This window comes from Botrytis fragariae (assembly GCF_013461495.1).
Source record: "Botrytis fragariae strain BVB16 chromosome Unknown tig00000061, whole genome shotgun sequence".
Taxonomy (NCBI): domain Eukaryota; kingdom Fungi; phylum Ascomycota; class Leotiomycetes; order Helotiales; family Sclerotiniaceae; genus Botrytis; species Botrytis fragariae.
In genome coordinates this window covers 767,927-783,511 of record NW_023500994.1, presented here as the reverse complement: position 1 = coordinate 783,511, position 15,585 = coordinate 767,927, and the positions used below count along the sequence as shown (strand labels likewise).

At 41.1% G+C, this 15,585-nt stretch overlaps 6 protein-coding genes across 6 annotated transcripts; 2 read left to right on the top strand and 4 right to left on the bottom strand.

Annotated features, from left to right (window-relative positions):
* Positions 1-419: 419 nt before the first annotated feature.
* On the bottom strand, positions 420-891 carry Bfra_008364 (uncharacterized protein; the record flags this gene model as incomplete). The annotated part of the gene is made up of 2 exons (XM_037338727.1): positions 420-612; positions 689-891. 2 exons carry the CDS (start codon positions 889-891, stop codon positions 420-422), a joined length of 396 nt encoding a protein of 131 aa, XP_037192033.1.
* A 3,035-nt stretch (positions 892-3,926) lies between these two features.
* On the top strand, positions 3,927-4,712 carry Bfra_008363 (putative het domain-containing protein; the record flags this gene model as incomplete). The annotated part of the gene is made up of 1 exon (XM_037338726.1): positions 3,927-4,712. The coding sequence occupies one exon, from the start codon at positions 3,927-3,929 to the stop codon at positions 4,710-4,712; it is 786 nt and encodes a 261-aa protein (XP_037192032.1).
* Positions 4,713-6,472: 1,760 nt separating this feature from the next.
* Positions 6,473-6,993, top strand: Bfra_008362 (uncharacterized protein; the record flags this gene model as incomplete). The annotated part of the gene is made up of 2 exons (XM_037338725.1): positions 6,473-6,577; positions 6,880-6,993. The coding sequence occupies 2 exons, from the start codon at positions 6,473-6,475 to the stop codon at positions 6,991-6,993; spliced, it is 219 nt and encodes a 72-aa protein (XP_037192031.1).
* Positions 6,994-7,713: 720 nt separating this feature from the next.
* Positions 7,714-8,445, bottom strand: Bfra_008361 (uncharacterized protein; the record flags this gene model as incomplete). Its single annotated transcript, XM_037338724.1, has 2 exons — positions 7,714-8,182; positions 8,261-8,445. The coding sequence occupies 2 exons, from the start codon at positions 8,443-8,445 to the stop codon at positions 7,714-7,716; spliced, it is 654 nt and encodes a 217-aa protein (XP_037192030.1).
* A 1,264-nt stretch (positions 8,446-9,709) lies between these two features.
* On the bottom strand, positions 9,710-12,170 carry Bfra_008360 (putative complex i intermediate-associated protein; the record flags this gene model as incomplete). Its single annotated transcript, XM_037338723.1, has 2 exons — positions 9,710-9,881; positions 9,934-12,170. The coding sequence occupies 2 exons, from the start codon at positions 12,168-12,170 to the stop codon at positions 9,710-9,712; spliced, it is 2,409 nt and encodes an 802-aa protein (XP_037192029.1).
* Positions 12,171-12,850: 680 nt separating this feature from the next.
* On the bottom strand, positions 12,851-15,538 carry Bfra_008359 (putative autophagy-related protein 7 protein; the record flags this gene model as incomplete). Its single annotated transcript, XM_037338722.1, has 5 exons — positions 12,851-13,333; positions 13,391-14,701; positions 14,757-14,865; positions 14,915-15,258; positions 15,488-15,538. 5 exons carry the CDS (start codon positions 15,536-15,538, stop codon positions 12,851-12,853), a joined length of 2,298 nt encoding a protein of 765 aa, XP_037192028.1.
* Positions 15,539-15,585: the final 47 nt, after the last annotated feature.

Here is a 15,585-nt window from a genome sequence, read left to right as displayed (position 1 = left end):
CATTCTGAAATTTCATGAAAATTTTCAATCCAACGAGATCTGTGATCGCGATACAAGTGAGAATGAAGCATAGAAAATTTGTTTCCGCGATGCATGAGAGCTTTGAATAGACTCCAAATGGCAATGTTGTCGTCATTCGGCTCGTCAACAAAATGGTCAAACAGTGATTATAATTACTCACCAATTATTGCTGACCATTGAAAAATGTCGCACAGCAAATGAAGCTGAAAATGTAGAATTACCTGAACTACATCTCAAACTCCCATCACTCTAATTTTCCCTCGTTATGTGCACCAAACTGAAACTCTGAGATCAGATTGTGAATCCTATCTTGACATATATCGATATGAAAGAGATATCATCGGTGTTAGATCCTGAGTTGATGCCATTGTGATCCCTGAATCGCACGAGCGCGGCAGCTAGCATCCGCTACCGTCATCCACACTATCGCGGTCAACTCTTCTATCACATGGCTTATCGGAAGCATGACTATTTTTGAAATTGACTTTTCTATGTGTATCATAACGAAGATTGTTGGACGTCGTCTGAGACTGAGAAATAATCTCTTGTTCACTAGAAATTGTCCCGATAGGAGTAGACATTGCTTCTTTCCTGCGTTACTTGAATTAGCTGTGAGGAGGGAAAGAATGATTGTGAAGACTGGTATTAATGTGTTAGAAATACTTACACGTCTTGCTCTATATTGGGATGACATTTACGGCAAGGTTCAGGATACATCTGATGTGTAGATTTTCGAAGATGTACTTCATTTGCTGAGTGGATGCTGCAGGGAACGAAAGTCGATCGTGCTCGTGCGCATAAGTAAATTGCATCGAGCTTCATCCAGTGTGCATCCTTGGCTGAGCAGGTTATGATGTCAAACTTACACATTGTGTACTTTAGGTATCTGGGAATAAGCTTGTGTGGATTTCATAGGGAAAGAAAACAGATGAGCACTCAGGATATCTGATGTAATATGGTAATTTGAAAATGAATTGTGGACAATCATATAGCCTAGTGTCCCGTACACACGTTTTAGAAGCTGCCGGATCTAAGAATCAAATCAGTATTGTTCCTTTCTTTGCATCTCTTTCATTTCCCGCCCCCTTTCATTCACTAAAAGGAAGCGGTCGTATACTCATCTCTCCTTCCCATTGTTAGAAAGCCTTAGATCAGATAATACAATTATGCACAACGACTGTTATGACATCTCACGTTATGCACAAAACGTGCCCAAAATTTCCGGCACAGTGATGTTCTTACAGGTTCTGGAACATTGGAAGTTTTTGCATGTAGGCTCAAGCATTGCTTTATCTTAACAGAAGGAAATTTAAGCAGGAGGTATGAAAGCTTTTCATGATACAAATTTCTACCATAAGAACAAACTTCCCCATGGAGACCCTGAAGCAAATTTGCTTTGAATATATTATACTTCGAAGATGTGATTTCGAACGGTAAATTTTATTCAAACAATCACACCCTTTCCCACATAATTTTGAAGTCCTCTCGTGCACTTCCATAAGACCTCAGAAGTAAGGAGTTGAGATATATTCTTCATCAGGTCTTTCATCTTATCATTCTGAGTCTTCCAGTTCATTCTGTAATTGGAAAGACAAATGAGAAAATACTAGAAGTCCTCTAATTAATATATAATTTCAGTCCATCTCAACGCCAAAAAAGGTGTTCTCAATGCAAATTACCATCCCATCAACATAAATTTATCCCATAATAGTCACAACCATCGCGCACTCATAGCTCACACAACTGAATATGGTTTCTAGTCCCCAATATTTTCTTCGATCCGATGTCACAGAATGGCCGTGGATCACCATCCACATTCTGCTGGAGGACGAGCATCGATATTGTCGAGCCGTGGTTCATGTCTGCGGAGAGTGCAACAAGAGAGCCGATGTGCATTATTTCTCCTGGTGTAATGTGCATCAAGGTACCAATTATACTTGTGGAAAACTTTACACTTATTATTATCGCGGACGCTCGACGAAAGAAATGTGTGATGGTTGTTTGGTCATAAGTAGAAGGAAGTAGGTGTTCGAACTTTTTTGATTCAAAAGTTATACGGACTAATCACATTGTAGATCCCTAGAACATCCTCCTGGATTTCGTAAGAAACACCCTAAGCGGAGAAAACAGAAGAGGAGTAGAGCACTTGCTCCTTTCGATCACGACAAGAAGCGTCGGAAATACAAAAGGCCCAAAGAAAGGGGCGAAAAGAGAAAGAAATCTTGATTAATCGGGGGTTTTCACTTCAGGCTTTAGTTTTGTGCACACAGCGTTGAAGAGACGTAGGGTATGGATTCATTCAGCTTTTAATGGCGTCTGGTCAATCAGAATCTGTGGCTCATCACAACGTATTCAGTTCGTGTCAAGCATTCAAAATCAGAGTGTAAATAAAAAATGTTTGTTGCTTGTTACACTAACTAAACTTGTGAAGTTCCAAGATATTACACCCGAATAAAGAATGACAACAAATTTTGAAGTAAATTAACACTAACCTTGAAATAAGAGTATCTTTTGAGAAACAGCGTGATAGTGATACTAATACTGCCGGATGAATCCCCAGATTGGAAATACACAATCAAGCATTCACAGAGCACTCAATCTATCCTTTAATATACGAGAGCCTATTGGAACCTGTCATACTGAAGCCGTTTCTTTGATCCGATGAAGGAATGTATCATCGATCTTCTTGATGTTTAGTGAGAAGTTAGACAATAAATGTTGAAGCAATTTATTAGGTATAGTTTCCAGAATTTTCGTACTGGATCAAGATAAAAGGCGGGTAAGGCTCTCAGAAGAATGTATTATGTGGTATCACGCACATGACGTGGACGACCAGTTGCACAGCAATATGGACTCCCAAAACGCTACCAATGTGCATCCATTGAACTCGTAATGTATTTCTCAGCTGATTGGTGGTACGAGTATGTTACGACATATGAAGCGACCCATAAGGCTCGTCGCCGGATTGTTTTATTACTCCCCTAAGGCCCCAATAAAAACGTCGATTTTAAGAATCAGTTCAAAAATCTTCGCGTCAACATGCCTGTTTGTGAAGTATGTTTTGACTTGAATCCTGGCTCCGAAGGTGGATTGATCAACTAGAAGATTCACATCACAGATGATTGTGCCTGTGAATATCGTCTGGCTTTTGAAAGTGCCAAATTCAAAAATTCTGCTGGAACTCATTGTTCAAGTTGCTCGGTGATTCAAAGTGGAATTCGCTTGATCGAAAAGAAATATTCGACTAAAAATCATCGGATAGATTTGAACGAAGGGGGGATCTTGATTTTTCGTGAAGATATTCCACTGATTTTGGAACTCAAGAACTTGTTACGCTTCGAGTACTTTTCCAAAAGAGGTAGGGCATACAACATTCACATACCAAGCTTTTATTCACAGCAATACTAGATATATGCCAGGGAACTGATACCCAAAATCCTTGGATAAACTCCTTAGGCATATCTGAAGAAGTGCCTCCAAAACTGTTGATAAAGAACTGTAAATTCATCATTGATAGATGGATAAAAGAATGCGACACTGAGCACGGTTCTTGTTGTATCAAAGCAGCAGAGGAACAAGCCCTTTCCTCAAGATTACTTGATATAAGAAAAAGAGCTCACAATGCAATCGTTCTTGTGGAGGTTCATGCAAATAACGACTCTGAGCCAAGGGCAGCCATCACACGTTATGCGACACTCAGTCATTGTTGGGGGAAAGTCCAGCTCTTGAAAACAACTAAGAGTTCTTTGAACAAACACAAAAATGTAATACGATTAAGCGCTCTGCCCAAAAGTTTCCGGGAATCAATAAAAGTACTTCAAGCTCTCAGGATTTACTATGTATGGATAGACAGTTTGTGTATAATTCAAGACGATGATGCGGACTGGAAGCGTGAGTCAGCATGTATGGCTGCCATCTTTTCTCACAGCTATCTGAATATCGCTGCAACAGGTGCAAACGATAGTAGGGGTGGATGTTTTAACATAAGATGTTTGAAGCAACTGTCATTCAAACTTGGAACAAAGTCACACCCCATCACCGATCAATACAGGAATATCGATTGGGGAATTCGAGTCCGCCCTTCATTTGAGTCAGTCCATCACCGTTACAATAGTCGCGTGATCTCTGAAACAGACTTGTTAGATAAGATAAATACCCCTCTTTTGTCTCGAGCTTGGGTATTTCAAGAACGACAATTAGCACCGCGAACTTTACATTTTCATCCTTCCGAGCTCGTAATGGAATGTAAATCAGGTCTCCGCTGCGAATGCACAGTTCTTGAGATATTGAACGAAGGTTCGGGCAGTAATTTGAAGGATCAAGATAGCTTGGGATCTGAGGCTTACGAAATATTCAATGAATGGAATGAATTGGTCAGAGAGTATTCGCAATTGTTGATCACGAGGGAATCAGACCGGTCGATTGCCCTTATTGGAATTGCAACCGAATTCCAGAAAAAAGTGAATTGTGGGTATCTAGCTGGGCTATGGAGCTCTGATATTGCAAATGGCTTGTTGTGGGACATTAATGGAAGCCCTTACATGAGAGAGAGAATGGATCTAAAAAGAATTGAAGAACCCTTTGCCCCCAATTGGTCCTGGGCTTCTTTGGTTCAAGGCGTAGGCACTTTCACCACCTCAGTTGTGTTTCAGCCAGGCCAAGTGCTCACACCCCACGAAGATTTCAAATAATTCGGGACCAATATACCATATTCAGCTAGTTATTGGCATAATATGCAAGGCAATGGTTATATCAAGATCCAATGTTTAGCTATACCTGCCATCGTGTATAAGGAACTAAAGCACTCCGGTGGTTCTATCAGACCCAGACTTGTCTTCAAGTGTGATTGCAACCGAAAATTCAAAGTTAACTTGGATGTGCCTCCAAGTCTCGCGACAGCTGATGAAATTTGCTCTGTTGAGAGCGGTATTGAGATCTACTGTTTAATAGTTGCAAGAAGATGACACACAGATGAAAGTACCAACCAAAGCACTTTCTGGTTACATTTCATAATGTGTACACCTTTGGAGGCAACGACCAAAGAGATCGAGATTATAAGAATTGGAGTCTGCAGCATACTTGAAGCTGAGACACCACTCACGTTCGCGCAGGATTTGGCTTTCAAGCTGGTATAAGAACTCAGAGTATCAAGTTCTACACAAACAACCTTTGTTAATCGGGACTTCATTTGAATTCGCTTCTGCACTATACAAGGTTTGTTTGATCTTTAGAACTGTGAATGATACAAATGAAAATGAATATAGCAAACAAACAGATGCTCTACAGTCCATTGACCAAGAACGAACCTATTATGCTATCACACTGGAAAGAAATATTTGGTGAGGTCTACCGCAAAACATGTCCATCATCGCAGTCACTGCCATTCTTTTAGGTTTTCTATTTCTATTCATGATAAATTATTCATGGTAAATTATTTATATGAGGTAAACCTGTTCGAGTGGAATGAGGGAATGGTTGTCAAATAGTCAATTTATTTATCTAATTTCTCTCCTTAATAACCATATTGTCATCAACTTCAACACAACGAATATCGAACTATATAATATGTATAAAATACCCGACTAATAAATCAAATTGCAACTCTTGCAAAATAAAGATTCAAGTAACAGTTGACTCAGAAATATAAGAATACAAAACATCTTCAACCTTACCTCCTTGGACCATACTCCTTCATTCACTCTTTAAATGAATCACCCTCAACTCTGTAAACCAGTCGATTAACTTGGTCGATTGACAAGGCACGTGATTACCGAGAATTCACCCTTTTTCTCCATGCATCCTTTGGATCGATGCCAATACGACTGTGAAGATTACGAGAAGTGTAAGAATCTCTGAGTTTCACTGACAGTCATGAAGCATATACTAGTATTTTCTTCCGATACCGTTCTTTGATCTATCTCATGGAAGTACATGACAAAAACAGGTACATACATTCATCACGCCTAAGATAAATTGCATCAATCCTGCCAGGAGATTTCTAATCTAGAAGCTTTCAAATCGCGTAGGATTTGCTCTGCTCATCGTGAGCTTTCCACCGACATAACTCATAAAAGATCTCACCTGAAGTTTCGATCCTTACTATGCAAACACCTATTCTTTTAGAGGGCCATCATTACAATGATCGAAGTTTCGAGCCATCTAACTAATATTGTCGTGCCCAACATACAAAGAAGCATGTTATCCATATCCGTATCAGTAGTTGTCCTACATTTTCTTTTTCGTTTAATTCATGAGATTCAATATGGTTTAAACTCGAAATATCTCGCAAAACAGAGTTTATAGATATTTTTGACACACAAAGTAATACTTCACTCAGAGAAACGTAACCATTGATTTGGAATAGGCTCATTTGTTTTGATATACTCTTTGAGAATGGTAGTATATACTCTGCGAAACCTGAGAGTTTTAGCAATGGCTACTCTTACGAATCATGTCCAGGATGAGTGCCAATTTCCCAATCCCAAATGTGCAAATTTACCTCCTCGACCTCAACAATGCACTGCATACTGGTTTAAGTACAGATGCGGACATCCGGGTAAGCATCCATTCCTCCACAGATGTGCCACACATGCCACCCCTCCTTAATCCTACCGTCGCACCAGGCGCGTTGAGACCGGAGAGACCAAAAATTACGATTGTCCTAATTGCCAAAAAAGGTAAGAGACTTCAATAATTCTTATGGTTGGATCTGAAAGGTATGACTAACGGAGATGCTTTCCCTTTAGAAAATCCAAATATAGAAATAATGAAAGAAAGGGTCCGAGACGCCCCGATAGGAGAGATGAGTCGAACAAGTACAGCAGGCATCTGAGAACCAGTAATACCACTGTCAAGTAGGGCAACACCGAAAGTAAGACTCAAAGAAAAGATGACGAACATGAGATCGAGGTCAAGGTTCAAGGACAAGATATGATGGCGACGGGAGTTTCCGTAACAGATGGCATAAATTAGGTACTATTTTACTCTGTAACTCTGCCTAATCTGACTCGTCGAGTATTGATCATTCTGTCGCATAATGGCGTTTGAAATGTTGAATGAGCTTCGATAATAGAGGGCCATGTAACTCTTCTCACAAACACTGTAATCCCAAGTCATGCAAGACATTCGAAATGTGATTGATCAAACGTCTAGCTAGAAGCTACTCAAAAGCTCCCCAACAATTACTTCAAAGGAGATGCTTAGAGATCATCATTAGTAAGCGAAAGAGCCGAAGCCGAGATATCGTTCTAGTGATAAACAATCATGAAAGAAGTGCTTTTCTAATAGTTTTGAAGTAAGCATTTTCTATAAGTTGTAAAATAAAAAGCTATCAAGCAATATAATGCATTGCTTGAACTAGCGACCATACATTTCACTTAGCCTTTGTTCACGGCGTTTGAAGGGGGTGAGAAAAATAGCCGAAGACTTAAACGACCAAATGAATAAGAGTGTGTGGAGCTTATGCTAAATATAGTATTCAATTAGCGGACCAAATTTAAAAGCTAAATATATTAATAACAATCTCCCCAATAACTAAGTAATGCAGTTTATTGCATACCGATCAGATACTGATCAGAGTAAATACAATTCCTACTCCACGTCAACCCCTAGCTAAAAAGAAAATGGTGCTCTTGATCGATTGAATAGACAGCTACGTCCAGCCTGGAGTTAACTAGCTAGTAGCTACCCCAATTAATCGCATCTAAGAGAGCTCAACTTGTGAGATAGATCAGCTACATCATTCTTATCTCCATATCCAGCCATCTCCATTTCCACATCCATTTCATCCGTCATTTCAGCCTCCATCTTCGACTTCAACCGTGCCTTTGCACCCATTCTCGATCTCTTGGGTATCTTCTTGGAAATCTTTGTGGGTGTACTCATAGGTGTTCTATATCCACCTTCACTGCGAGACTTGACAATGGCTCTTCTATACCTCACTTCATCACTTATAGCTTGGTGGAATTTGATGTCCTTGCTTCTCGCCAACTTATCTCCTCCTGTTCCACTTGATGTGGATCTTCGTTTAATGGCAGATTTTTTCTGATTGGACAAACTGGATCGCTTTAATCCTGTCTTATCATCGCCTCCCGCTGATTTGGTTGCAGTGTTCGGGGGAGTATTCATGTAGATTTCGTCGGAAGCATAACCGGCACTTCTACTAAGAATCTGCAGTTAGCCACGGATCTCATATCTTCAAATCTTGATTTTCAATCCTAGTTGGAAAAGAAGTACTAACCTCATAACACATTCTACGCAATCTCTATCCTTGACTTCTTCCGTGTAAACCACATCGGGAATACAGGGCGCATTGTTGTAATGATTCCTGCATCTTGCGCTGTTTTCTTGCCCGTTGTGGAGACATCTGTATTGGAAAATGCTGATCTGGCAGCGTCCTGGGAAGATAGAATTTGGGGTATTCATTTTGAGGGTGGTTGTGACCTGAATCAGTCGACTTGATGTGATTTGAAGAAGTTGACTTGATTTGATTCTGATGATCTTGGTATGACTTTGATAATCTTGACAAGGAACAGTTGGTGGTAATGTTTTTGGATTGATTAAACTGTTGCAACTTTGCGTCTGGAAATCAAGAATAGAAAATTGTGATGAAGCAGAGGTGATTGGAAACATATATAGATAGAAGGGAGAGATATCCACAGCCTAAGGGGTTGATACGGTGCAAGCGTATATGCTGTTAGCTTAACAATCTTTCGACACACCGTAAACATGATACATTCTAACCGTATCACCCTCGATATCGCTCACATACGAGGCTGTTAGGAATTGGGTCTACTGTGCTATACAGATATAATGTTTATATTAGGTTGCCACTGGAGAACTTGACATACTGTAAACATTATACGTTCTGACCGTATCACCCTCGAGATTACTCACGTACAAAGCTATTGCTATTACAAACTGAACACACTGTGCTACACAGAACTATGGTTGATAGTAAATTGCCACTAGAGCAGTTGACTCACTGTAACACGAGATTTCCAAACTTTTACGGCGATGCAAGTTGGCGTTCTTACGTTTTTTTAGTGACAGAAGTTCAACAGCTACTCACTGTTTGGATCAGACAATACAAAAATTGCAGTATCTGCCATCTAGTAGCTTTCAATGGAAGCGAACCTGAAAAAAATTAGTCACTACCCCAAATTAATCTTGTAATAGTCAAGAGGAGAAAGGTATCAGACAACAGCCTCATATTTTCAAAAGCGATATACATTGTAATGACGTATTCAGCGTCAAAGCTACTCTCACCTGTACTGCATCCTTCATCACCCTATGCTAAGATAAAAACGGGAAATGACTCTCATGCCCCTTGAGTCTTATGACAGCTTCTAGTCATCAGAGACAAGAATCCAATTTTCTTCACCGAAGAAATGGGGAAAGCATATCAACACCGATTTTTTCCAAGCCATCCTACATTTCGGTCTCTAATACAACCGCTATGGAATCTAGATGTTTCTTATCCCAATCAATTTACACATAAGAGGTAGGGATCAACGGCGAAACGAGAGATATCAAGACTCTCAAGACATACACCATTCATTATACAAGCAAAAGCAACTTCAGTATTTCCTGTAGTGAACTTTGACTACCGACTCATCACCACCAGCTGGAAACTCTCAAGCCATCATGAGATTTGGAGATTAGAATGTATATAACATCCAGCCTTTACTCAGGCTCTAAGTTTTCTCTCTGGCATATTCAGTACCATATGACCCTCCTCATGTTCTGTAAATCCCAGTTTCTCCGCTTCCTTCCACACCTCTGGATACAATTCTCTTGTCCATTCCGCCACCAAATCTTTCCTATTTGAGCCTTGAATTGCATTATAAATCGTTCCAATGCTATTTTATGTTAGAAAAGCCTTGAGAGCAAGAGAGTAAAAATACAACTTACGTCAATATATCCGGACTAAACCCAACATCCTTCTCCATAGCTTCCACCAACACTTTAACCTCATCTAATTTGCCCTGCCCAGCCAATGCACCAGCATAAGCAGCATGAACTTCCCTCGTGATCTCAATCTCCATCCTCTTCATCTTATCCCAAATCTCCCTTGCTGGTTTATCCCCAAAGGGTTTTCTTTGGCATGCTTGAAATACAATTTCCAAACTCTTATAACTAGGTCCTTCGCGAGAATTCGTGATATCATCCCAGAAATGTAGAGATCGACTAGCATCTTCGCAAGCTGTATAAGCCAGCATTAAAGAGTTATATAAACGGGTATTAGGTTCTATGGTACTGTCCATTTTCAACATATTGTGAACCATATCGAGAGACTCGGCATCGGCACATGATGCTATACCAACAAAACAGTCTATGTAAGTATCTAACACAGGACGTCTGTTGGGGCTGATATGCTGACGCATGTGACCAAAGACATGACAAGCCATATCCGATCTTTTGCGATCGAAAAATTCATTCATAATGCGCGTCCGTGTAGGAACATCAGTCTCGTCGAAAATATGGGTGACGACACGATAAGCATCCCATATACGGTCCTCATGATTGTTTCTGTCAAAACAGAAAGCAAGTATCGCATCTCGTATTTGAGCCCGCTCTAAAAGGGTATAGTGGTAAGTATTGACTTGTAGCAAATCTACTACATCATGGAGTTCGTTGCGGGCAATATACATCGTAGAGAGTGACGAAACTGTGTCCGCTTCTAACCTTGCATTACGCTCATCAAGATCAGAAACGATTGATGAAATCTCGTTGTAAGGCAGATTCTCGGAGGCACAGAGTGCTCGGACAAATCTATTAATGACAGGCAAATCTTCGTCCTTGTAAATCTCCTCGCCTTGGAGCAGGTTATAAGATGCATGGGCACCCGAAAGATCTCCAGCACCAACTCGATAGTCCATTTGCAGGATGAAAGTTCTTGCATTTGGACGAATATTAAACTTTTGCCCCAATGCGATATAACGCTCTGCAAGATATGGATCATTTTTCGATATTGCATATTCGACCAGACCATTGATAGTGTCAATATCAGGTCTCATAGAATAATCGTCAGGATAACGCTTTTCCATGATACGCATCATACGTTCCACGTCTTCAACGCCCTTGTCCATAGCACTTGCAGCCCATTGAAACACAACATCCCACTTTTCTTTTTGCAATTTTTCTGACTCCAAAACTTTGCGAAAGATGCCTTTACACCAATCTAACAGTTCCTCATGACGAAGAGAGAATTTGAGTATGTCCTGCAGTATACTAGGCGTGAACTCCACCGGATCATGGAAAACTTTCTCAAACCACGCTTGCGCTTCCGCAACACGGTCCCTGGACGTATAAAACTTGACGACGATTTCCTTGCTAGTATTGTTACGTCCTATGCGTAGCTCTTCCAATCTCTCGTATGTCTTCAGTAGTTCCACCTCGTTCCCTTCTCGCGCAAATCCAGATAGAACGGTAAACCAGTTCCGTTTCATGATTTTGCGTTGTGTAGCACTGTACTCTTTGATTGAAGTTCCCGAGGGAATTTTCTCATCTTCTAGAAAGTTTCGAGCCTCCTCTTCGCAAAGCTCTCTAGCCTCTAGAGATTTCCCAACCCCACTCAGTATCTTTATAAAACGTTCATAACTTGGCGCATTCTCATTAGATCCAGACAATTCAGACAACTTCTTGATCTCTAGGAAAAGAAGCCTCGCCAGTTCCAGAAAATCATTCGTTTCATCTTTAGGAATAATCGTCAATGCTTTCAAAGCCGTCATAAAATCCTTCAAGTGACCATCCCCCAACCCACAACTAACCAGATACTTCAAAGTTCTCAACGCATGCCCCGCCTCGATGTTATTTACCGCTCGTTCCGTATCGACCTTATGTTTAAAGAATTCATTGAAAGCTTTAAGCATATCATCCTTATTCGCAGTTCGTGCATGGATCTTCGTCATCAAGCTAAACTCTGCCATCTTTTTCATTCCGGGTTCCAAGTCCGGCGCTTTTGGTTGTCGTGGGGGTTTCCGAGAAAATCCAAAAAGAGAACGACGCGATGCGTATGATACCGTAGGAAGTGCATTCCGGCGACGTCGAAGTGTTAATGACGATGGGGCTCGATTTTGGCATGGTAATATGAGGCCTTCGTTTGACAAGAGTCCACGGAAGACTCTGCGGGTCAAATGGGAGCGCATGGTTGAGAATTGGTAATGCTATGTACAGAATCTACAAAACCAAAGGATTAGATGAAAACAGAAGAAGCAGCAAAGTTGTTCGACTCACGGTATAATAGAGAACAATTGCAATTGACGTACTAAGAGCTTCAAGGTGTTCATTAACTTTTTTGCCATTGGCCTTCGAAGCTTGGAAAATGTGCGGCAACTCCCGTTTAGATCCGCACTAAAATGCAGCCAATCATTGATGTTGGGGAGCTACCCCTCACTAATCCCTATTTGAAACAACTTGGCTTTACTGGACTGGGCCACGAATTGAATTAAGATATCAATGGACCATTTTAGAGACTAAATTAGAAGATTAAAGTTTTGTCAAGATTAAAACTACCATCACACATACAGAACAGTCACCTCGAGCTTATATAGAGACATAATTTCCCTTAAATATCGTATCAATTATCTCGATTCCATGAGACTAAAACTGCTTAAACCATCAAAACCACCAATCTAAAAAGTCTGATACACTACTACCTCGAGAAATCTCATCATCCGTGAAATACCCTCAAAAGCCCGCCAACCAATCTAAAATCCTCCACCACTATCTGCAAACGCCAATAGAATCATAAGTCATACCATCAATGCCCATTCCATATATAGCTTAACGCCATCTCATTGTCCAGAAACATATTTGAAGCTCACAATCATAGTAATTCAGGCTCTTCATCTTCCATACCCTCCTCATCACTATCCCATTCTACATCGTTTGCAGCTGCTTCGGCTTTGCGTTGGACCTCTGCTAAGCCACTCAATTCAGTGATGTAGTCCTTTTCAGTTAATGCGCGCTTGATAAATTCCCACCCGTCTTCTTTGTATGCATTCACAATCTTTGGTGAGCAGGCTGAACAGCAATCGTAAGAAGGGCCACTGATTAGCATTGTTTTGTAAGCGGCCAAGAAACCTCGAATCTGATGAGGTACGAGACCTAGAGGGTGATTTGGTGGGTCCCGATCGAACTCCAATTGACCAGATTGTTGACTTGAGGAGAGCTTCGGAGCAGGAGCAGCACCTTTCAACGGATGTTGAAGAACAGACGCAAGCAGTTCTACAAGTTTAGAAGATGCCTCAGGTGCCACACCCGGTCGAGTGACTGTGCATTGTTGATCAAGAGTTTGATCTTTCACGGACTATAAGAGCTATATTAGCAAGTTATGTATGAATGGTAAGAAATAAAAAGAACTTACGTCAGACGGTGCTACAACGTCATTACAGAAGTAACAGCCTAGAGCGGCAGGACCTCCATCTTCAGGAGTAACTCCATGTCTCATCACAACGTACGTGTCAAATCCCAAAGCTGCATTCATCACGATCTTACCAGCCGCTTTGCCCATAACAGTTGGGAGCCATCTGCTCTCACGAGTATCCATCAGTAAAAAGATTGCATCATGGTCCTCGATAAGCTTTTGTAGAAGTTCGAAGTTCGCCTTCGTAGCAGCTTCATCTGTGATCGGATGCCCGAGCATTGGTACTGCCATTACATGTCCCGTGCTATCAACTCCTGGATAAATTTCCTGAAGAGCTTCAGATGCTCTATATGCTTTCTTGGCACCGCCATCAATACAATCTTTGAAGTCGAACAATGGCTGGCGAACAGGATTCGAGAAAGATACAGAGGCATTGTCAATGAAGGTGATTTTGCGTACTCCCCAACCCATCAGAAGTCTCGAAACGTATGTCCCAAGGGTTCCAGCTCCGAGTAACAAGCATTTCGTGTTCTTAATAGCATCCAAATTCAATTCAGGAGCGATGCGCCACTTCATCAATTTAAGATTCAAATCTACCGCTTGGTCGGCTAATTGAGCGGGATCCATGTATTGAGCCAAATTGGTGACTTTCGCAGTAAGCTTTCCAAGACTATTACGCTCCCAGCCTGTTACTTTGGGTATCTGATCCGGGGCAGTGAATTGATATTCTGGGTCGTAGATGCTCTCTAAAATCAAGATTAAACTCTGAGGCACATGGCGTTTTGCATGATTATCTCTGTAGCAAAGTATTTGGACTTTGTCGAGCTTGTACCTCCGTCTAACTAGAACTAACAGGTTACGTAGCATCCACCCCGGATTCTCATGATAAGTAGACGGGTCAACAAAAGATACATATTGATCCTTTGCATCTACACCATTGAAGAAACCATTTTCGAATTCTCTCAAGGATCCAATAACCCACCTGAAGGGTAGGTCGGAGGTCGATTCATTCTCCGGATCTTGTGGCTGTTCCGAAGATGAATATACTCGCTTGGCTAGAAAAAATCCATGCTCTCTGTTATCGTGACTGTAACGCCATGTACCAAGTTCTTCCGTAAGCGCCGTGGTTTCTTCTGCGCTGAATTTGGGCGGCTGCTCAACTTTCCGCCATGCCGGCTCCGAATGAAGAGCAGGAAAAGCAAACCAGTATGTAAATGTGTATTTCTTCAAATTTGCAAAGGACAAAATAGTGAATGAAGAGAGTAATGAAGGGATGGAATAAATGGTGCCATCATTAATAGCATCCCAAATCTGCCCCTGTCAGAACGGTATCGAAGCGAGTCGATCAGAAGATCACGAGACTTACTTGTTTAGCAGAAGTTTGTAACATTGCTTGTTTGTCCATATTTTTGAAATCTTCGATGGTATTAACATTCTTGATTTTACCCTCAGCTCGAATGTGACCAGATGGAACACTATGAATGAATCAGCACGCGTATTTGAAACACGAAGGTAAATCCATACTCGTTGCTGCTCAAAGCATTACCAAGAACCCTCATACGAGAACTTTGATCGGGACTCTGTGTAGCTCTTGGTTCATATAAACCAAGAACAGGTCTCGCAGAATCGTCCAGTTTGTCATGATCGATCTTTAATTGGGAAAGAGCTGTGTAGAATGGTAGCTCTATTTCAGAAGCAAACGGAGCGAACTTTAAAGCCATGTCGAGTTGGTTGTTATCCTTTCTCACGCGAAGAGCTGTGTATAAATCTTCAATAGCAGAAAATGAGGTTATTAGTTCTTCTACCTCTTGGTCCCAAGGGCCTTCTTCGATAAAGGCAACGTCGGTATCTTGGGTACAGTCTTGACTCTAAAGATCAAAGCAATTTGGTTAGCTTTGTTAATGTTTTGTAAGAGTTGATGTGATATTCTGTGATCGTGGAAGAAGTCAAAATATCATATGAATGGAGTCAAGTTGTAAGAAGTGTAGTGTGACACCAGAGTCTTAGGTTGTAATCATGAGGTAGATGGAGGAGGGGCAATTGGGTTAGTGGGATACAGCACGTTGAGTGATTCAGTAAGACAAGGATTCAACTCACATGGTCCGAGGTTATATAAGCAGCCAATCGGTGATACTCCGGCAAATTCATAATTGTTTCTCTCCAAGCTGCCTTTGCTATTTCACACTTCCATAGGA